Source organism: Lepisma saccharinum, chromosome 7 (assembly GCF_977018435.1).
Source record: "Lepisma saccharinum chromosome 7, izLepSacc3.1, whole genome shotgun sequence".
Lineage (NCBI taxonomy): Eukaryota > Metazoa > Arthropoda > Insecta > Zygentoma > Lepismatidae > Lepisma > Lepisma saccharinum.
Window position 1 is genome coordinate 42,980,598 of NC_139235.1, and position 25,033 is coordinate 43,005,630.

The 25,033-nt window shown below is 38.7% G+C and overlaps 1 protein-coding gene across 1 annotated transcript in view; it reads left to right on the forward strand.

Annotated features, from left to right (window-relative positions):
- Positions 1-24,550, forward strand: part of LOC145990444 (uncharacterized) — a 73,960-nt gene extending 49,410 nt beyond the window's left edge. The window contains exon 3 of the mRNA XM_083126135.1: positions 24,287-24,550. Coding sequence (XP_082982261.1) covers positions 24,287-24,423 — 137 coding nt within the window. The 3' untranslated portion in view covers positions 24,424-24,550. The remainder of the gene's footprint in view (positions 1-24,286) is intronic.
- The last annotated feature ends 483 nt before the right edge of the window (positions 24,551-25,033 follow it).

Consider the following 25,033-nt stretch of genomic DNA (forward strand, 5'->3'; position numbering starts at 1 on the left):
AACAGACCAGATTTACACGTTAAGACAGATTACTGAGAGATGCTTGGAATACAATGTGGATATATATATGATTTTTATAGATTTTAAACAGGCATATGATACTGTACTGAGAGGGCAATTGGAAAACATACTACAGACATTTAAAATACCAGAAAAACGGATTAAACTGATTAGTCAAACAATGACAGGAACCAAAAGCCAAATTAAAATACAGAACGAACTCACAGAAGACATAGTAGTGAACCAGGGATTGAAACAAGGTGACGGACTTGCTCCTTTACTTTTCAATATGGTTTTAGAATATATAATAAGGCAAACTAACATAGACAGAAATGGCACTATAGTATATAAGACCACTCAGATAATGGCTTACGCAGACGATGTAATTAGCATTTCAAGAACAATGGCTGCAGCAGAAGAAACATATACTCAATTTAAAAATGCAGCTAAAGCAGTTGGCCTACAAATAAACTTAAATAAAACAAAAATGATGATCCAGAGTCGAAAGACCAAGGCATATGATGCAAGAAAAACAATATCAGTAGGCAATGACGATATTGACCTAGAAGAAGAATTTGTATATTTGGGAGAAAAAATACATAAAGATGGAAATGAAAGCTATGAAATCAAAAGGAGAATAAATCAGAGAAACAAAGTTTATTTTTCCCTATTGCCGATATTCAAAACCAGGGAAGTACACAGAGTAACTAAGGTTAAACTATATAAATCTATAATCAGACCAACATTGTACTATGGAAGCGAGAGCTGGACGTTCAATAAGAAATCCGAGATGGACCTGGATGCTTTTGAAAGGAAAATTATGAGAAGAATATGGGGACCAGTAAGAGACAGAGATGGATGGAGACTAAGATATAACAATGAATTGTACCATCTATACAAAGAATTATGTATATCCCACTTTATTAAATTTAAAAGACTAGAGTGGGCAGGACATGTCCAAAGAATGGATGCAAATCGCATACCCAAGATAGTGGCTTATAGTACAATAGGAGGTAGAAGATCTGTAGGGAAACCCAGGAGAAGATGGATGGATGCAGTGCAGGAAGATGTGAAAGGAATGTTAGGAATGAGAAATTGGAGGAGGAAAGCATTGGACAGAGAAGCATGGAGAGGCTCTATTATGGAGGCCAGGTCTCGATATCGGGCTGCAGCGCCATAGGAGAAGAAGAAGGAAAAGGAGAAGCATAAAGTGGACTTAAAACAACAAATCAATCCAATCCAATCAAAACGTTTGGAAACCCAAATACCAGGAGCTTATGAAACTGTTTGAGGGACGGGCATAGCTACCATTGGATCAGAAATAAAGCCACTTGACAATTGTCTTCAAAATTCAGTTGTAGTGTTTGATGATGTAATTTTAGAAAATCAAAATGAAATTCGTATTTTTTTTACTCAGGGTTATTACAGGGGAATATACTGTTTTTATCTGGCTCAGACTTATTCTAAGATTCCCGAACAGTTACTTCGTGATAATACAAATCTAGTTTGTCTGTTTCGTCAGGACCACACTAATCTTAAACATGTATATAATGACTATGTAGAAGGAGATTTAAACTATAGTCAATTTTCAAAATTCTGCTCTTCCTGCTGGAACAAAGATGATTTTGGATTTGCCACAATTGATGAGACTCAAAAACCAAACAATGGAAAATATAGAAACAAAATTAACAATTTTATAAATGTTGAGTCATTATAAGATACGTTGTGACGTTATAATTAACCTATAAACATCTGTAGTCTTGGTAGAGAAATTAAGGGTGTCACAGAACAAAATAAGAATCTCATGAATGAGCTAGTGCCTCTTGCTGCTAGAAATTATGCAGATATTCTTCCTACACCACTAACCAGTATTCATACTCCTCTAGTACTCCAAGAACCCCCTACTAAGGCCATAGGAGATTCAGAAAAAAATTGAATTAGGTCGTTTGGCAAGAGATTATCTGAGTACTGGGAAATTTGGCAAAGATGAAGTGTTTGGATTATATCCAACCATGGAGCCTAATGAGGGAGTAGTTTGGAAAATTGGAAAATCTAGAGGTACATTTCAAGGAGATGACGTAAAAGTCAATTTGGGTGGAGCAAATAGCTGGTCTAGATATCCTGGCACTGTGAGACTGTGGGAACTCATCACCAAGAAACATCCTAGAGATTATACAGATGAAGATTACCAGAGTTATTCAGAAATTTTAATGCTGTCAGATGCTCTATACCAAAACAATGATGCTAGTCAGAATAGAGTTAAGTCTAGCAGTGGGGATAAATACTACAATTTGATTAAACCTATATGGAACCAACTGGTAGTGGCATTAAATGCTACAATACTATACCCAAAGAGTTTGTGTGGGTGGGTGATGTGAGAAAACTCATAGATAGATTGTTGGTCATAGTAGGAGAAGAAAATGCTGGCAATAATAATTTATATAATGAAAAAATAGGCATTGTAGATATGATTAGTACTAAGCTAATTGTTTATTGTAAATGACAGTAAAGGCATAGGATACTTAATTAAAATTATTAATACTCTACCTCCCAAATTCTGGAAGGGTCAGGGTTTAGTTAATGTCATTATTAACAAACTTTCTTTCGAAATGCACTTACCTGATTACCAATACTGTGGTCCAGGGACTAAACTAGAACAAAGACTGGAGAAAGGAGACAAAGGAATTAATCCTTTGGATACAGCTTGTAAAGACCATGACATTGCCTACAATACTCACAATGACCTTAGTGTTCGTCATAAGGCTGACCAAAAATTGGAACAAGTAGCATTTGGAAGACTAATCAGCAAAAATGCTTCATTAGGTGAAAAAATAGCAGCATTAGGTACAACCATTGTCATGAATACAAAACAAAACTTAGGGTGGGGACTATAATTCTAAATATATATATATAAATACCCATTATGATGAAACCTAAAGGTATAGTATACCAAGTACCTTATTCAGATCTAAAATCTCTAAGATCCTTAGACAATCTCCTCACTAAAAAACAACAGGAGAAGAAAAAATATTTTTTGAGTAGAGGTCATGGAATGAAATTAACAATTTGGAAAACCTCAGTTGAGAAGATTGCAGAGTTCTAGAAAAAAAGAAACACACTGGTGGTTTCATATTCAGTATTCCAGCTATTTTAGCAGCCCTGGGTGCTGTGGGGAGTCTAGCAGGAGGTAGTGCAGCTATAGCAAAAACAGTAATTGACGCAAAGAAGAACAAAGCCGAACTAGAAGAACAAAAACGTTATAATCTGGAAATGGAGATGAAAGGCACAGGTATTAATGCTTTGAGAAAATATAAAAAATAGAACCATTATCCAACTATGATATTGAAAATATGATCAAGTTACTGAAAATTAAATACTTCAGAGGTGTTTTCATGTCAGATTCTCTACCTATCAAGGAACCATATAAAATAGAGTGTGAAGTAGTCAATTTGGATAGTTTCAAAAATCAAGGCACCCACTGGATCTATTATTAGAAACAAGCTAACATAGCTTTTGTTTTTGATTCTTTTGGTAAAATACCACCATCAGGCCTTAATACTTGTAATCTTTATTATAGTGACGAGCGTATCCAGGGTTTTGAGGATGTAAATTGTTTCTATGCTGGCCTTCTTATCTCAAATAAATAAACCATCAATTAAAGATTTTCAGAAAGCATTGTGGCATCTAAAGCATCATGGGAGTATTCCATCTCACTAGGGAGACTTCAATACTAAAACTTAGCTTACACAATGATATTATCTATCCTAAATCTATAGCTCTACGTGCTTTCTACAGTATGTATCATATTCCTAATCTCACAGAACACAATTATAGGGTTGCAGTAGGAAATGAAATAATTATTATTACTCCTGGTCAGTATAATCTATCAACATTACAAGCTCATCTGCCTAGAGGTGTGTTACTATCACAAAATTCTGTTACACACAGAGTAGAATTAGTTTCTGCAACTGAAACAGTTGATCTAGGTACACTTGGTAACCTACTAGGTTTTGAGAACAACACAAAACTTGAGCCTGCCATCAAACACCTAGGGGGATATATTCCTAAATTCTTGGCCATAGAGACTTTGAATATTCATTGTAATGTGGGAGAAGGAATGATTACCAATTCCGATGGCAACATAGGGAGTCACAAACAAACTGGAATCATAGCAATTTTCAAACCAAATTCTGAATTCATGGAGCCTATCATCTACACACCCTCCTGACCTATCTATTTTCCAGGATCTCACAATCGTATAGTAGATTTTGCTGGTGCTTCTACAACAGCAATCATAGAAATTAATATATAAAATAACCATTAACATGGAGCACATTGAAAGTTATGATTTACAATCTTTTCCTCCCAATCGTCGTACATTTGATAATCTCAATTAACCCAATCGTGAAATTGAATTTGACGTGTACGTGGGTGACAGTTTTGTACATCCTCACAGGGCTGACTTGTATATTAAATTTGAAACAGTAAAATATGAAAATAATGAAACATTTCTCCCTGGTGCAAACATAAAACTAGTAGATAATTTTGTACCACACTTGTTCGCTCAAGTAGAAATTAAGAAACATGGTTCTGTGATAGATAGAGTAGACTATCCTGGCATTACTTCTACAGCTATAGGAACACATAAATTTTCCAAAGTAGATGCAAAATCAGGAACCAAAATTCTGACCAAAAACCACACAGTACTATTTCCCATGCGTCTGCTGCCAGGTTTCTTCTCAGACTTCAAGGGCATCATATGGAAAGGTGGTTTGAGGGTCACTTTTCGCAGGGCACCTAATAACAATAATGCACTAATGCGTTATAGTACTTTGAATCCTGATGGTACAATATTAACCAATACCTTACCTGAAATATCCAAGTGTATCATCAAGACCATGGAGCTAAGAATACCACTAGTAGAATATGAAACTAATTATGCCCTCAAATACAAAGCAAATATTCTAAAAATCCACAAATTCCTATTGGATTTTACACTTACCAATGTGTGCAAACAACAACCTCTGGTGGACATTATGAATTTGACGCCACTAATCAATTCAGTAGTATACAGTATGATATGCCAGATTTTGTAATTATGTTGTTCCAGACTGGGAGAGAGAACAGTCAAGAGAAAGATTCCAGCAAAGTTGATGATTGCAAGATTAAAAATATTTATCTTAAAAATGGACATAATGAGATTTTTCCTTCTAAAAATTATAATCTGGACATAGCACAAGATGATTTTCTTAAATTATATGAGGCTTACACCAGGGAGTCGTAACGTACCCAATTTGCGTTACACGGTACGTTCCATTTTGTAGGAGGAAGAGTATGGTTCAACTGCTGGTACCCATGTAACGTAACGAAATGCAATATCTTATAGAGTGACGTTACAAGGAACGTAACAAAATGTATTATGGTAGATATTAACGTTATAAAGGAACGGAACGAAATGAGCACATTGGAACATAACGTAATATGCAATATGGTATATACTACCGTTACAAGGATACAAGGAACGTAGTAACGAAATGCATTGTGGTATATACTAGCGTTACAAGGACCGTAGTAACGAAATGCAACATGGTAGTAAATAACGGTACATAGGAACGTAATGAATGCAATCCTCCGTAACGGAATGAAGTGAAAGGCAATATGGTCAATTAACGTTACATAGGAATGTAACAAAATGTAAACCACTGTAGCGGAACGGAACAAAATGCAGTTGGGTACATACCATCTGCATAAGGAACGTAAATAAATTCAGTATGTTAGATGTTAACGTTACAAGCAAAGAACAATTCACAAATGTTAGGTAGTAACGTTATAGGCGCGTGACGAATATAATCTATTTAACATCAAGGAAGAAAAAGGAATAGCCCAAGTCTCTTACCTTTCAGTATATCGTATGGGATTAATGTGTAATAGCCGTTAAAAATATGGTTGTTTGTAAAAAAATGAATTTCAACCAGGGTTGATAAAGGGTCAGGAATTTTAAATCAATTCAATTCCGGTTCAGCAGGGAATATTAGCAAGCATAAATGGATCTGGACCGTAAAGAGCCTTTTTATGTTTAAAATATTTCAATTCGTTCCAGGAACCTTTTCTCCGGATCAATTGAAATACGGCACAGGGACCTTCTTTCCGGATCAATTTAAAGACTGTCTAAGTTCCATATTGAAATGAAAGAATACGCAACTTGGACCGAATTAAAACTGTGCGATAAAGAAGGTTCCGGTGTTGTTGCGGAACCCAATAGAACCCATTAGAATTTATGGGTTCGTGGACGTTTAACAATCCTGATTTGAAAATTACATTTTTGGCTCGAAATTGAATACAGCTTCCAACTAGTGTAGAAATGAGTAGTCATAGACGTGCGCACGGGGTGCAAAGGGGGGGGGCACATGCCCCACCCCCTAATCATTGACGTCTGCCGATATTTTCGACGCAGGGACAAGCAAGGTATTTTTCCATGGGGCATATTAACCAGATAATAGTGTTGCCCCCTCAAGAAACACCACTTGAATTCGAAATTATCGCATTCCTGCATTCCCATTATAATAATTAATGTACATTACTATGACTGGGATCAAATTATACGCGTGAAATATATACTTTTAGCTGACATTCGTTTTCTAAAGGGGAGATGTGGCCATCCTCGCCCCCTTTCAGATTTCCATGCTCCTATATTATTATACTTTAATCCAGAAATTTAGGGTTGAGGAATCTTATCACCGGTTATTAAACGATATTATGCTCTTGAAGAAAATTAAGTATTTTCAAGCAGATGAAAGTTCACAAAGCAACAACGGCGGAAGAAGGTGCAGTGGCGCAACCACAGGGTGCAGGGGAGATTAGCTCTCAAACTTGTACGGAAATCAATTCTAGGGGGTTAGGGGGCAAACATTGAACTATAGAAAGAAAGGTTACAGAATCTAAGAGTAGCAAGACAAAAGGGTACTGAAGATGGATTTAGTTTTCACGTCTGTCGTGCACTATTTCTTCCAGACGGTCAAGAGCACCTGCAAGGAGGCACAGAGGAGCAATTGCCCCCTCTTGATTTCTATCTTTATACAAATATAAATAAAGTTATATAAACTTGGACAGTTGCTGCTGCTTACGGTGTACGTTTTGCCCGTGTAAGGTAATATATAGATGTATTATTAATTTTTGAAACCCCACCGTTCATTTATAAACACACTGTATATGAGTCATTGTGAATTCGAGTCAATTAAAACATTTTGCGTTGTTGGGAGATTATCTATTAGGATAAAATTTGGACATAATGAATCTAAGTAGAGAAAAATCCAACTTGTATATCAAAATTGCCATGTCCAACTGATCTCCGAAAGTAGTGTTTAGCACGTCACATTTCAAGTATATTGTAATAATCTTCAATTAGGCCAAACGTTAACGAACAAAACAACATTTATTTAACTTATAACTTCATGTTATATAAACTACATGAAATACATTTAACAAAGACAAAAGACAAAATACAATCTCTCTCCAATTCGACTTGTTCACAGTATCTCTTCTAAAATTTTTATCTTTTTCTTAACTTCCATCATATATGATTGATTGATTTGAGTCCACTTTATGCACAGTTAGGCTAATCAGGACTGGACCTACAGTTTAAAGTGAAATCCCAATCACTTGTGCCTCCACCGGGTATCTAACCCGGGACCCCTTCATTACAAGGCGATGACGCTACCACTGCGCCATCGGGGAGGCCATTTCAAGTATAGTCCATGATTGTATCTAGTAGTATATGAACGAGATGTGTCCCTCCATTCAAACAATACGTGGCTTGTCCCTATAAGTGTGTCACTTATAAATTAAGTTTCCGAAAGCAGGTATTATGCATGAACAGAACAAAATATACTCGTGAGAAATTACAAAAATTATAAGTAAGTTCGTGGCGGGAGTTATTGACGGTTTTCCCCACAACCTATCCGCTTTAGGTTCCGGGATCGAGTCCTGGTCTGTAAATATCTTTTTTAGGTGTCTCTTCATTAATTTAATCTAATTATCATCCATCTTCATAGTTTCGATTAATTATAAAAGTCACATAAAAGCGAAGCAAAATAAGAACAAATAAAAATAATTGCAAAATGATTACAATGTCAGAAGTACATTTGAAAAATAAAATGCGGACAGGAGATTCATTTTCAAACAGGTATTTGGGTAGAATTGTGTAGACAGACAGCATGCTCCCGAAAGTTGCCAATCCACGTGTAGCATGACCTTCGATACTGGGGTTGTGCTTTTTCAGGAAAGTTTGCTCGACGCTCCTCAAGCGTCTTATCAAGAATGCCTCGGTGTTTGCAGCATTACTAACTTATTTTCCGTCGGGAAAATCTTTTTTCTCCTATTTAATCTGCGGTTGACTCTACAATACAGCATATTAATCAAGATACAACAACTGAATTACGGCGAAGTAGGTTAGAAACCCTACGTGCTCAAGAGCAGCTTCGATAAGGCACCTGAATTGTTTCGAGCTGAAGCAGGAAATGGGCGATGTTTATTGCCCAAGGCCATTCTGTAAAACTAATGCCACAAGAAGTTTTCTGTGTGGATTTGTGAGCATGAAATTGTAGGTTAATGATAGTACTACAAGACCTCAAGTGGATTTATTTTTCTGTTTCGTTATTTTATATAGCTTTCCTACCTATATAGTTTGAATAACTAATTAATCATTTCATAAGCAGACAAACACGAAGAAGCCGATCCCGTGGCAAATTGGTTAGCGTAATAAACTGCGAAGTCTAATGTCGGATTAGATTGATTGATTTAGTTTATTTTACTTCGCGTTTTGTGCCTCTAGGCTAATTTGCGAAGATGGGGATGAGTGATGAAATGATGAAATTGATGAATGGACATTCACAAACAACCAAGCCCGACCGGGATTCGAACCCGGGAGATGTCGGATTAGAGCCTGGACTAGAAAATATGGATGGGTTGGGTCATTGTCTTTATACCACTTCCATCACCTATCACATCCTTTATCATCGCGATTAACCGAAAGTGGTAGACGCGAAATAAAAATAGAACCTTTGCATGGAAGTCCGAAAGAGAGGCAAGGGGGGGGGGGGTGCACGACCCACCTGGAAAATGAAAGTCAACCAAAAATTATATATATATCTCACACAATTCCATTTCAGCTGCAATAATATATGTTAATTATTGCATGAACATAACTAGCTAACTAACTAACTCTCTAGCCTTCTTAAACCCGAAGGTTCATGGCTGCAGAACACAGGCCTTCCATCTGTCCCTATCCTGAGCAAGATCTATATACTCTTTTCCATCCCTACCGATTTCCTTTAGGTCTATCTCAACGTTGTCCCTCCATCTTCGTCTTAACCTTCCTAAAGGTCTCTTACCATCAGGTTTCCCAACAAGAATCCTATAAACTCCTCTTTCCTCTCCCATCCGTGCCACATGGCCTGCCCACCTAAGTCTTCTTGATTTATTTATTCTAATTATCTCCTCATCCCTTTTAGGTCCAAATATTTTCCTAAGGATCTTATTTTCAAATAAGATGAATATGATAACTTCAAATTAAAGCAATGTTTTTTGAGGAGACAACACTGTTATGCACCTTGTTTGCCTCCCTCCCCCCGGAAAAACTACCTTGCTTGCCCCTCTTTGGAAAAAATCCTGCAGACGTCCATGAACCTTTAGTATCGACTTCGGACTATAAAGCATTGATTCTTCAATGTATAGAGCGGCAATATACCGCGACAGCCTCTTACAGAGTATTTGCCAGGAAATATCAACACGAGAACAGGGATAGGAATTCCTCTTATTTTAGATTTTCTCAAACTAATTTCAAGTATCTGGTGAAAATTCTTTCTATTTAGTATGCAAATAAAGGTTTTAAATTTGAATGGGCGTATTAATTTTCTGGGTTTTTCCAGAGACGATATGAAGCACTGCGGATACGAAGGGCGAACTCAACAAAGTGCATTGTGAGGGAAATGCGTTTCAAGTTGTCAGGCACAATTCGAGCTCCACAAAAACTTTGTAACTGTAGATCGGAATGTTTCATGCGTGATTTTCAAAGATTTTATGGAGTTTGCACTGTGCCTGGCAACTTGAAACGCATTTCCATCACAATGCACTTTGTTGAGTTCGCCCTTCGTATCCGCAATGCCTCATATTTTCAATTACTTTGAAGCATTTTGGACCATTTTTTATTTTTATAAGCAACTGCATTAATTGATAGAATGATCTTAAACATGAAACTAATTGTTTTTTCCAATGATTGACTGTTTTCTTTGCCTTTCATTACGCTAGGTCACTCAGCCGCTATCTTTGTTGTGAGCCTAGATTAAGTGTGATTGGAGCTTATCCTATATGCTTTCTTCATACAACATGGCTGTCGGCTACATGTTTGACATCTTAACACAACTTCTTTGAAACATCGCTCATGAAATGTATTTCACCTATCGTCCTACGGGAATCAGAGGAACGTAACTACAAAAATTCTGTTTTCAGTTTCGTTAAAAAAAAATCCTCTGAAGAGTATTTGGAGAAAATCGACATTTTCCACTTCTAATTCTTATCTGTAAGGCGGAGTCACGTTTAAGAGTCATATTCCTAAGAATACATTATTTCCTCTCCTATTAATTTGATAAATTAGAGTTAAGTCGCTCTGGTTCTCACACACGCTATCAGCCCCTATTTTCCAAAATTTGGCACGTTAGGTATTACGCCAGATGTGTCATTTGGGTATGATGCATTTTTGTTATATGCCTGTGGAGATTCGAACAGTGTTCTCGGCTTGCAAGCCAGGTTATATCGGCGTCAGCGTCCAACGTTTGGAGCGCATACATTGCTCTAAGCAGGATGCTCTCTACCTTATGATGGGACACTTTTTTACCCATGAAAGTTATTGTCCGTGGCCTGCAAGCAAAGTTCTTGCAACAAACTGCCTCGAGAGAATTATGCGTAGGCTATGTGTGACTTTTCTGTTTCTCAGACCACGTGTGACTACCTACAAATTATGTGAAACAATAACATAAACAACTTCCCATGTGAGTATGAGAAAACACTTGCATTCTAGCCGGGTTCGATTCCTGTGATTCGAATTCCACTTTGAACTGTAGGCCCACTCCCAATTAGCCTATCTGTGCATACAAGTGAACTTAAAACAAGACAAACTTTCATTCTAACCTCAGTCACTTATGGGAGCTGCTTAGAAGTAGTAGTGTTGACTGCCATGACTAAAATTTCTGGATCCAAGTTCACTTCCTCTCAACGATTTTATTTGTTGTTTTAAGTCCCCTTTATGCACAGTAAGGCTAATCGGGACTGGACCTACAATTTAAAGTGGGATCCGAACCACTTGTGCCTCCACCGGGTATCGAACCCGGGACCCCTCTCTCGACGATTTGACTGAGTCTGCACTCCTGCGCTACACTCCGCTGTCTATGCAATGTAGTTTTAAAAGTTGTTAACTGAGGTATCCTAGTCACTAATTCCACCGCTGCCACCAGTTAGTCAAGGTATGACTCATCATCAGCCAGGCTCGGGCGAAATGCAACTCATTAAACCGTCGCGGACGAACTGTGGCATTTTTCTAGGAATTTCGCTTTCGGACCAAACGCTACTGAACGTACAGCAGTCCCAGTGCCTGCTCCAAGTTGCACTGCTGCTTTCGGAGCCCTTGGTTTGGGAAGGGGATGGGGGTGAGGAAAGGGTCTTTATTTTTCATACTGAAGCTCGTTCATTTCGTTCTCCTATTTCTCTTGGTTGAATTTTCTGAGATACGGAATCTACCTCATTTTCCTTTTCATTTTGTTTTATTGCGTCACCCACGGTACTCTTACATGTACTTAACATTTTTAATTTCCCTGTACCTGCACCCTTTGGTTAGGTAAAAATAAATAGCTGCAGTTCGTCAAATGTTGTATTTTTGTTTTTGTTACCCATTTTTCTCGTACTTCAGTCAAGGGCAATGGAGCTACTGGTAACAGACGTAGTTAGGAAATAGCATGAATTGTTTCTTCCCCGCACTGTAGTTGACCGATAAAAGAACTATGTAAAGTCTCGTTTCTATTACCACAAATTTTACCGCGCAACATGACACGCGGCATGCGACGCTGCATGTGCCAAGCATTTGTTGAAATGGAAACTGTCTGCAACATGCCGCGGCGCAAGTGCCGGGGACAAAATTGCCCCAAACGATTAAGACGCACAACGTGCGCGGCGGACAATGGAAACAGCCTGCAGCAAGTTCCTGGGGCATACGAACTAGAGTAGAAACAGACGACGCGACTACAATCTGTGGTCCAACAAGATTTAATAACAATGCAAAATCACTTGCAGTCATTCTTACAAAGTTTTCGTATCCACTTTGAAGACGTAAGTCTCTCATCAACGAGTTAATTTTTTGCTAGAAAACTTCTAATCCACCATCTAGGTTGTTTTCGCCTCTTTTTTTAGAAATTCATGATACGCGCCTGCCATAACCAACAAACCCGCCATAGCTTTATTGTTCATCTTTACCCAAGTTAAATCACCACCAAATTATTACAATACAAGAGAAGGAACACTGACTACTCTAAAGCACTGCACAACGCTACACTGCGATCCTGCACTCCAGTGTTGTTGCGGACGTATTTTGAAGAAGTAGTTTTGAATTGGAAGCAGTACGAGTACACTAAATGACGCGCAACATGCGCCGGCACATGTTGCACGTCATGAGTCTGGAACTTGTCTGAATGGAAACGTAGCTTAACAGAAACAGAAGGCTTTCACGATTTGTCTGAATATTAAAGTGATCTCTTCTTTCACACCAAAACATAAATAACTATTCTCAGATTTGAAACCGTAACAGGGGTGTAAGGGGTGACCTTCCACGTAGTACACCCAATCGTCAACTTCATTCCACGTAGTACACCCTGGACTGCTCTTTGCAGACTAACGAGGCTCTGGCGACTGACCCTATGGCCAGTATAATTCTGTGTGTTCTGTTTTTTGTCATGTGTGCTGAGTGCCCCTTTAGAGCCTCAGCTTTTAACCTAAGTCAGAATATTTTAATATTTCAGTTATTCGATATTACAGTTACGTTATTTGTTATGGTAAGGGGCTGGACCCCGTATAACGTGGCGGTTGCAAAATAGCCTAAGTGCTGACGCACCCAAAATTAAAAAAGAAAAAAATGTAACAGGGAATATAGCTTTAATAAATGCCTATAAATATTTCACTATCGTTTATATTTATGTACATGTTGTTAATTTCGAAATATTGGGAAGAAATGCAGCAAAATGCTACATATTCGATTACTAATTTGAGCCACTATACATGTTATGTTTTTATTTCATGAACAATGCGACACCACAGGTCCCGAGTTCAGATCCCAGCCTGTGTATTGTTTTCATTATTTTCTTCGTGATGTCCTTTCATCAATTTTGTCATTGCATCACCCATCCTCGTCTTCGCGATTAGCCAAAAGTGGCAGAAAACCAAAGTTAAATATAACAAATCAAATCAAACATTACTTGCAAGACAAGAATGGATAGGTTATTTTGAAGCTTCTGTTATTAAAAGCAAATTGTGTGTAGCTTTCCTAGACAGAAGTTTCAAACACAGAAAGTGATTGATTGGATAAGGGCTGTGGATTCCTACTCGAGCAGAAAATATATATGTTTCAATTTATTACTTACAACAATAGCAAACTGATTTCCCGCTAAATCAAAGAAAACTTGCATTCACAGTTACAAATTGACGTGTTGAATGACCTTAACTACAGATTTCTCTCACTCCAATTCTGATTAATCGAACAGCACACCACAACGTGGGTCATTAAATATTTCCAACTTACTCTCGAGTTCCTCAACTAAAAATAAATTGACTGCGAGACAAAAACTCCTCTCCGATAACACATTATATGCAGAGTATACGTAAGTTGAAATTCCATCATAATAATTTGAATTCTTCAAGTAGTAGCTACAAATATAATTTTTCATGCATATTTTCTTAGCAGAATATGAAGTTTCTCACTTCAGAAGGATAACATATACACAGTATTTCACAAGCGTTTTTAGTTCGAGCTAGTCGTAGGCCTAATATGAATATAAACGTGACTTCATTACTTACTTTAAAAAAGTGCCAGGCAATCAAAATTCGAGGGTATGCCTGAAATTATTTGTAGTATCTCATGTGTCAAGGGGGCTTTATAAGTAGTAGTAGTAGAAACGTAATTATACTGCATGTTGCAACTGAAACCGTAGCCTCGAAGACCGAAGTCGTTGAGTGGTCCACTCATACACTCGGTACCAAACATTTCAAGTTCGAGTAGACACCTGGGCATGGCTGGGTTTTTTTTTGTAAGCATCCCTTCATAGATTTAATATGATCATCATTCATCTTCATCGTTGCGATTATCTACAAGTGGCAGAAAAGAGATATAAAAGAAGAATAATGTATAACAAACAAAAGAGGATAAAAGGATGAACTGAGTTAATGATAGGAAGTTTTATAACATTACTGTTTCTTGAAGAATCCTGTCCTTTGTTACGATTTTATTTCTCAGTCACACGTTGCTCAATGTTCACGTCGACTGTCGTCCTTACGTACTTGAAAATTACTTTCATGTCTGCCTATGCTCTTCTTTCAAACGTGGTAGGTGGGCGCTCTGTCTGTTTCTACACCAAAAAGTTTAATGAACCTCCTGTCCAAGAAGACAAGAATTACTGAAAGTAATTTTCAAAATTGTAAGCGGATGAGGGCCCTTGTAAATGATAAAATATACTGTCCTTTTATTCGCTTAGTTTTGAGAATCACTTCCCATACAATTCTTGCCTTCTTGAGAGTCCAATGGCCCTGTCTAGCCACAAACCAGTTGCACAAACGCGGTTTCGTTTGTTTCGTACAACAATTCCATCTAACGTTTCGTTTCTACGTAGTTTCTACTTGCTAAAAGTGCCTTTCATATCGCCCCAGGGCGTTGTCTACTCGGCTGCTTCGTGACCGAAGGTCACGTGTACAAAGTTTGAGGATTCACATTTTCCGATTTTGCGTGGTGCTGCTGCTGCTACGAGCGAACACAAGGGAAAAAACCTTGGACGAAAAGTCCCCGCACAGCTCTTCTACTCTTCAGCTCGGCCCATAAGGAAGAACGGTCAACTCTCCCCCTCCCCTCCACGTGGTAGTAGTACAGTGCACAGGAGTTGCGGGTCTGCACAGGTTTCTTTCCTTGTGGTTCAGTTCGCCTTATCAAGGTCGTGCAGCAAATAATTATTTTTCGTCTTCCGATAGGAAAAAGCTTGCCTCTCGCTTACGTGGATGAACGCGTAGCACAGATGATTCCTTGGTTGGTCCTTTATGTTTCGTCCTTCAGCAATTTAATCTAAGCATGAATCATTCTCATCGCCAAACATACTGTATTTTTTAATTGATGTAACACATGTAAACTGAAAGAGAGAGAGAGAGAGAGAGAGAGAGAGAGAGAGAGAGAAAGATATACATAAACGTTTTCTTACAACAAACGTTTGTTTTCTATCGTATAAAGTGAACGCACATGTTAAAATTCATCTTGCATACATAATCAAATTAGAACAAATCCACGTAAAGTGATTTAGTATGCAGAAAATAAATATATTTGTGATAAATACATAGTTAATCAGTAAATTCCAATAACCAGAACTTCTGTCACGCTGAATCTTGTTTACGGATGTTTTCAAACGTTTTGTTTTACAATTTCATTTTTTCACTGACATCCAAAACGAAAATACGTATTATAATTTAATGACTTTCAAAATGTCAAATGCTGTAATGTTAGTATGCTGCCGATCATAATTGTGAGGCTTCTTCGAAAACGCCTTCGATAACGGTATTTACTATTCGTAACGGATATGTGTATCACTTTTTTGAAACAGACTTTTGTGAAGGGAAAGAACTGTAACGTTACAAAAGTAACGAGCACAATTATACGAGAGGCCTATGTTATTCTCTCCGGAACACGGCATCGGACACGTTATTGCACATCGGAACGTCTGTATGATACCAGCTATAAATAACGTTGTTGCTTTGAAGCAAAGAGTGTAACGTTTTTACAATCGTGACCTCAATTAAGTTACTGGTTAATTGTAACGTTACTATCACTTTCCACACACACTAAAGTTACTAGTCAATCGTGACGAACTTGTTTCTTACCCTGTAACGTTACTGGTTGCCGGCAATGGATGTAACGTTAAAGCGTCACCTAACGACCTACTGATTTACAGATCAGTTATGGTTCGGTACCGTTATGCACACCTGTAACGTAATGTTCATATACCTGAGGTAACGTTTCTGTTCACGAAAAAAGTTATTCAGTTTCTGGTTGTAACGTAACGGAAACCGTAATTGAAAATACCGTTCCATTTCGTTACGTTACGACTCCCTGGCTTACACTGCTTACAAAAGAGTAACTGAAGGAAACATAGATGTATACTTCACTCCTGGTGAATTCAAGGCACACAGACCAATGTTTGTTATTAACACATCAAAAAGAAAACAAGTGGTAGTCAATGATAGAACTAATATCAAAATTGTATGTGAATTGCATGAGTGTGTAGTGTTATTCTTATTGCAGAGAAGACTTTTGTATATGATGTGAAGAATGAAATAGTCACAGAACAATTTTAGTTGTCAAAACTCTCTTGATTGTTAATATTGTTATATAATAAGTAACATACTTGTAGCATTTACTAGATCTGAGCAAATATAAATATCTCAAATATAACTAGTAATGAAATAATCTGTAGTTTTTTCATACCTAAAAAAACACCTTAGTACCATTCTCAAACAAAACTAGCCACCTGCTTGGAACATAACCCTAATACACTCTCAACCAATCTACAGAATATCACATGACTCTAAGGGTAGAATTCCCAAGCTAGATATTCAAGAATGTTAATCACCTTAGTACGAGGGTACTAGCATGGTTGGGCATTTTGCTACACCTAGAACTTAACTAAATCCACCAGAAGATATAAAAATATAGCTTAATTGTGGCCAAAATAGGCTATGGTATCAAACGGATTTGTCCGGAGAATTCTCTATTTCTCTACTACTAATTTCTGTTGACACAAAGCAGATGTTGTCCTCTGCCTATTGACGTTTTTACTTCAATTCATGATCCTCACATTGTGGAGAACGGACTGAATGAAAATAGTGATGGACAATTTGCCTTCTATTTTTTCCCGTTGGGTGTAAAATTTCATTCATATCTTCCAGCCAATGTTACGTTAGATTGCTAGTTATATTATTAATTTTTTTTAACACATTTCAAATATCCTATTTTTCATACTTTGGCCCTTTTGGAAGTAATGTTTCTCGAGTGAAGGCTCGGGAATGAGTCATCACCAAGCCCACTTTCCCCTCTGTTTCGGGAATCTCTGGAGTAAGGTAGCACATAAGGATAGGAAGGAAGGAAGCGGAGCGAAGCAGTACACGGTGTTACAAAGAGTTTGGAGCTACATTCTCTTTCTCCCTCCACGCATTGGTCGAGCCCTCTCGAGTTACTACTTGCGCGGAAACTTGCTTTCGTACGCCCGCTCCAGAGATTCCCGGGACAGAGTATAAATCGAGGCCTCACTATGGCCACTATGGCTACGAAGACAGTTTGCAGATATTTAAGAGGCATCCGAGTGTCATCGTGGTGTGGTGCAATGCACAGGGAAAAATTTTACCTCTTTAAAAATGAAAACTCAGATTTGTACCAAGTGGCAAGAATTAACAGTGAGCACTCGAAAAGAAGCTCATACAATAGAGACCAGTGGCGAAGCGTGGTGTCGCTGGAAGGGTAGGCACAGGCGTGTGAGTTCGTGTTGTTATGGGTGCGACATTTTTAAAATACAAAAATATAATTTTAAAGTTATTTTTGAAAATGTAACAACATTCTTGCATCTTTCAACGTACCTAAATAGTAACGCTTGATGTGTGCTAACTCGTAAATCGTATTTCTTGACTTTATTGTAAATTGATGCTTTAGGTGTCATTCGAGTGGCAGTCCTCAATGTTCCGATGCTCCTTCTTTCTTCCTATACCCAGTAATAAGATTTTATGCTTATTTTTGTAGGATTCCAGAGTAATACAAGTCATTATACGCCTTGCTCACTTCACGCTTACAACAATGAAAGCCTGCCCCAGTGGCGGAGTGGTTAGAACATCGCGCTACGACGCCAGGGGTACTGGGTTCGAATCTCGGCCTGGGCATGGATGTTTCTGAGTGTCCATTCGTCAATTTCATCATATCAACACTCCTCCCCATCTTCGTAAATTAGGCAAAAGTGGCACAAAAAGCAACCCGCCATCGTGAGGAAATTGGGGAGCTCCGAGTGAGTGAGCGTAATCCGGTCGCGACGTCCTACAACGGCTGGGGGTTGGTCGGGCTGACCACCCGTTCCCCTAGTCTGGCTGCAGATCTCCACGCTCCCCTGATGGCCCGCGTGGGAGGGAGGCCAGCAGTCGGTAGGTAATCCAGGTCCCAATATTGGGCTGTAGAGCTATAGTATTAGGATTATTAGGGACAAGAAGCGAAGTAAAAAAAATCAATCAAAGAACAATAAAAAATAAATGAACGAAATAAAAAAAAGATAAAATATAACAATAAAACAACAACGCAACAGGGGTAAATCGAGAAAGTAACGAAATTGCAGAACACTGTGATATAAACATTTTTTCCGCCCTCGGAACAAGTTGTCTTTGCCTTTCTATTATCACCTTCACAAGAAACAGATGCGAAGCCCAGTTTGTACCGTGTGTCCATCGTTGCCAACCTCCCAATCAGGAAAAGTGTGTTGATTATAATAAACTCTTAAATTTTGCTAAAGGCAACTAAATTGTGCTCGGATGACTTAGGGCTTAAGTTCATTTTATGCATCTATTTTCGGGACAGTTGTGATGTGAACATACGTTGTTGATTAGTTAAACAATGTTGGTAATTTCCCCCATTAAATTAATTACAATGATCTAACCAATATAAGTGGTTCAATCGCTTGAAAAAGTTTGAGAAAATTCGACGACTACAAAAGGCGGCGGCTTGTTTAATCTGTGACCCCAACTTTCTAGTAATTTCCTTCAATAAAATGTTCCTCGTGAGATAAGTAAGGAAAGTTAAAGAAAAGATGAAAAGAAGATGGTGGACTATATGTGGTTGGATCGGAATGCTACCTTTTGTTTGAAACAAATAAGATCTGCGATATTTTTCAAATTATTTTTTCAAAATATATTCCTCTTAATTCAATTTATCTGTCTCCTAGGAGCGGATGTTTATAGATGATGCTATATTTGACCATTATGCCAGACACAGGGTGCTAGGTGCCAACAAAGTTCAAATTGCACTACGTTTAGCACAATTATGCTAGGGTTGACATCACTGCGTGAGGTCCGACTCGCTGCGTCCACTTCGGGCGAACGTGCCCGCATGAATCACATAGAATGTTATGGGACCAACTGAGGCCCTCGGAGAAGTGGCTCGACATGCGACGATAGAGCCTCTGGCAGGGATGGAAATTTGTGGAAATTATCGTAAGGCCTATAATTTCAGTTTTCTTGTATTAAGGCGTCGTTTGATGAAATTATAAGTAATAAAATATTCCATAAGAGCCAAATATATTAGGGTAGGCCTGGCCTCCTGGCCTCTTATGAGGCTTCGCCACTGATAGATACAGAGTAAAAAAATGAGAAAACCAATTCCTCGTCCACTGCAAGAATGAAGTCAATGTAAACAAAGACTTGGTACGTGGCAAACACTGTTTGGTTATTCCATAGCACCTGTGCGGGAATATAGCAAAGCCACCAATCAATATAGCTAAACTAGTGCGTGAGTCAAATGAAAACCGTTAAAGTTCGACAAAAATAACAATATACAGGGTGAGTCAAAAGTCCGTGACCACCCCTTATAAAATGAAAGGTAATGTAGATTGCAGCAGTTGGTCATGGTAGTAATACAGAAGGTCGTTTTATGTCCATGGTAACAAAGTTAGAACCCCCCTGACCTTAAAAAAAAACATGACGCCACGAGCGGTGGTGCTCCACGTGATACCCCTGTCTTGCAGCAATGGCCCTGCAGCGGAGTTTCCATTGGAGGAGACTGCGTCGAAGAACACATTGGTCCAAAAGATCATATTCCTCCTGACAAGGTTTCCAAAGACCCTCATTTGTGCGGGGCCGTCTGCTTCCCAAGGCTCGTTTCAACAACGGAAACCCACAAAAATCCATGGAAGAGGCATCGGGGGATTTCACAGGGATGTCTGTAAAGGGGATTGCATGAATGCCCGTTTCACGAGCCATCCGAACCATGTATGCCTGCGTGGACTTTGCCGTATGACTGGAAGCCTTGTCCTGGTGGATGACAACACGAGATGTGTCGCTGCCATAGAGAGAAGTAATTTCATGTCTGTAAAGTGGCTACAAAATATTCGTCTGGTAATAGGCTGCATTTATTTTAGCCTTTTTTTACCACTCTGCGCGGTGGAAGTTTGCCGTTATGGCAGTAACCACCAACAACCATGAACCCGCGTGGAAAACGTTCAGCACATTCACGTACCCACTCAGATCGACCTCTTGCATCACGTGGACGATAGTAGATGGCCCTTTTTTTTACCACATCCCGACAGATAAACCCATGCTTCATCCAGGGACACCACATACTTCCAGAGGTCCCCTGCCAGATGTCGTTCGTAGTGCTTCCGACTGTTGGTCTTCCTCTCCTGGACATGTGAGGCACGCAACTTATGAACTTGAGCCTTGTGCTTCCGCACAAGTTGTAAATCTTGGGCTATCATGCGATTTACAGTTGCAGGGAAACATTGCACTGCCTGTGCAATCACTCTTTGCGTTGCAGGGTTTTCACATCGCACCAAGGATCTCACTTTCCGCACAACATTGGAGGAACGCTTGGGCTTATGATATGTCCGAGGCCCACTTTGACTGGTTCCAGCAACAGGTACAGCGATTCAATACTGCATTGATGCCCTTCTTTGACACATGGAATGCTTTCATGTGGCACTGTTTAATTATCTGGCTATAACTATAACCAACGTCGGAAAGGGCACAGATGTACCCCTCCCAAAATACTGGAATTTTTGGTGCCATATAAACACTCACTCACACACCAACTATCGTTTTTGCAAGTCAACACACAGTACTTTCGTCCTACTGGCTCTGGCTGCTCTCTGCTATGCATACGTGCTGCTCCTCGGTGATCGAAATCGTTACCATCAACGTGAAACAACCTTCTGTATGTTATGCCCAGGGGGAAACTTTTTGGTGCATGTCATGGCAACGTCCGTCATCTTGCTGACTGCCATCTTGGATACAACTTCATTTCTTTAAATGGGAAAGGGGGCATGTGAAGTATGGTTTTGGGCTAGAATTTCACCAGGAATTCAGTGGTGAAGTCAGAATTATGAAAGCTTTGATGATAAGGAAGTTATGGGCATATGAAAGTTACACAATGTTTTCAATACGCTGTCCTTCTTGTGCTATGAACAAGTTGAGACTCACCCTGTACAACTCAAATTTTCGTTAAGTATCGATGATCAAGTGAGCATCAAAATACCAATTTTGTCATTTCAAAGTTGCACCTGTGAAGAGAAGTTGTTTCTTGTCCTCTGTCAGCCTAAAACTCACAGAAATTTCTCGGCAAATGAAAATTCAATATCTCTATGCATTCTTACCACACCAGCAAGTTTACTAATGGAGGAGAAAGTTCGATAATAGCCTCAGTTCACAGGCAGATGGAAGTGGGCCCCAAAGACTTATTCTTCTTAAGGTACACAGTTACTAACCCAAACTTGAAAATATATGTAGATCAGCAACAGGTTTGTGCTAGAATGCAGAAAACGTGTGCAACGCTACATACAGAAAATATACTAGATAGGAGACAAAAAAAATAAGGTTTACATGTGACTCTCCCTTGCATATTGAAGTTGTGGAATCTTTTATCATAAGCTGTACACCCAACGGCAAAATAAACAGTAGGCTAATTGTTTCATCACTATTTTCATTCAGTCTGTTTTCCACACTGTGATGATAATGTAATAAAAGTCAATAAATAGAGGCCAACGCCTGCTTCGAATCAACCGAATTCCATTCCTTTAAACACCACAGGATGTGGAATATAAATAATGAAAACAGAGATGAACAATTTGCCTACTATTACCTTTGACGTTGGCTGTACAGTCACTTGCAATAGATACTAGGCACGTAGATCCTGATACACTCGCTTCCCTGGAATGCATTATGCTGCTTTTCCATAGCAAGTTCAGCCACCTCCTTATAGTTAGGCAACACTCATAACAGGGTAGTGAGTTATTCAGGGTCTAGATATCCTATTTTTATTGCCGGTAAGTGTACAACTCTACCAATATACAGGGTGTCTCAAAAGTAATAGCGCAAACTGCCACAGGTGAAAGTACACGATAATAGAAGCAAGAAAGTCTCAGTAAACATGGGTCTCCAAATAAGCCGTTTTCGAGATAATCGCGAATGTGTGATAACAAGCCGCCACTGACTTCATTGTTTGTACGTATACGTAGTCATAGTTGGTAAAATGCTAATAATGTGTGCGAATGTGTGCTTAGAATTGGGCACAAGCATGTACAATTCTCTGTATCCATCCTGTTGATTGCAACGCCACCTCTCGGAAATGTTCTGTTTTGTAAACAAAGAGCAAACCTCGGACCGCGCAAGGAGTAAAGCACTCGGTGTTTACAAAATGCAATCAATGACGGCTTGTACCTACACATTCGCACACATTATTCGCATTCTAGCAACTAGGACGACGTTTACAAACAATGAAGTCAGTAGCGGGTTGTAATCACACATTCGCTATTATCTCGAAAACGGCTCGTTTGCAGACCCATGTTTACTGAGACTTTTTTGCTTTTATTATCGTGTACTTTCAGCTGTGCCAGTTTGAGCTATTACTTATGAGACACCCTGTATTTATGGACTATGACTCGAAATATCAAGTGGGGTGTAAGGGGTGACCTTCCACTAGTACACCCAACTGTCAACCTCATTTCCACGTAGTACACGCTGGAATGCTTTTGCAAACTAACGAGGCTCTGGCGACTGGCCCTATGACCAGTACAATTTATTGTGTGTTGTCCTGTTTTTTGTCCTTATGTGTGTCGAGTACCCCTTTACAGCCTCAGCGTTTAACCAAAGTCAGAATATTTTAAGATTTTAGTTATGCGACGTTACAGTTATGTTATTTGTGTAGCGTGACGGGTGCAAAATAACCTAAGTGCTGACACACCCAAAATTTTAAATTCACATTCAAACTATGAACTAGGAAAGGAACTATTTCTCAGAGGTAACGTGGTTTTGTTTACATTAACTTTATAGTTGCAGTGGATGGAAAATACAGCACAATTCTGGAAGATGTTCTAGTTATCTTGTTGTTGTATAGTTATCTAGTTATCTTGAATTACAAATCACTGTACGGGACTGGCCCTACATTTTATGTCCGAAATATAGGGTGACCATAATATTTTGACTCCAAAACGGAACATTCCAAGGAGAACATTAATTCCCTTAAAAATCGGTTAAGCCTAATTATACAATTATTGTTATTGTTAACGTATTATTATTAATTATTAAAGTGTGGATCACATAAATGATATACCATAAACAATAAATGAAATATGATCTCCCATTGTCAGAAGGCATTATAATAATCTAGGTAAGACTCACACAGCATTTCTCGTCCTTTCTGACCAACCTTTGATGTTGAAGTTGAGTAATGCCAGAAGTATTTAGCAGAAGAACAAATCTTCTTGAGAGAAGCTTTATTCTTCACCAATCGTTCATTAATCTCCCCTAAAACCTTACCCCACCTATCAGACTCACAACTCTAAATATTTCTTTTGAGTTTGTGTCAAGAGGCAGGAAATTTAAATTCATGTTGCAATATCGTAAAGAAACTGCATGCTTATTCTCTGTTCTACAAATAACGGATCACATACAAAACATATTATTTTAGCATGAAATATCTCTCAAATTTAGACTTGGTTTTCAAGATAACTCCTAGGTTTTTTATAAAACGGGACAAATAGTATCTTTTTAATAAAATGGATGGGACGACCGGGACACACATCTGAAACGGGACTGTACCGGTCAAAAGGGACGTATGGTCACCCTACCAAAATGGGACATCATTCCCTGTTGAAAAGAATAAACATGCAACTTTCAGTTTCGCAAAGAAGGAGAGGGGATACACCAGTGCGCGCCAGTGGATAAAACTTGGGTTAACTAAGGTTATTCTTCTTTTCAGTGATCCAAGCAGTAGCTGTAAGTCTGGTGATACCGGACGACCCTAAAACGTTCCACGCAGATCATCCGTTCCTCCACTTCATTGTTGAGAAGGACAGCGGCGTTGTGCTCTTCAGCGGAACAGTCAGGTCTCCATAGCAACAACTCTACTAGAGCATCGTTGCAGCACAGTTGGTGAAAGGGAAGACAACATATTAGAAAAAAAAAATATTTATTCCAGCTTCAAATGATCTGTTGGAAGTGTATCAGTATCCAATAAATAAGAATCAACTTGCAATTATTGTCTGTTCTTTACCAGTAATCCGTTCAAAGCTTTGTTTGTTTGTTTGTTTGATTTAGTTTATTTTACTTCGCGTTTTGTGCCTCTTGGCTAATTTGCGAAGATGGGGATGAGTGATGAAATGATGAAATTGATGAATGGACATTCACAAACAACCAAGCCCGACCAGGATTCGAACCCGGGACCCTTGGCGTCGCAGCGCAATGTGCTAACCACTCGGCCACAGGGTCGGCCTCCGTTCAAAGCATGTTCGTAATAAAAATGGGTCCTCTGTTATTCGTGACGGTGAATAATAAGTGAATTGTCGTGGATTATAGTTCAAGTGAGTTTTTGAAACTTCTCTAATCTTTCGAGATTGAAAACAAGAGAACATGTGGAAGATTGCCATGACATTACATTTAAGAGAACTAGAGAGGTTTAAAAAAATTATCTGATCTATAAACCTCCCAAAAATATTTGTTTGTAAAT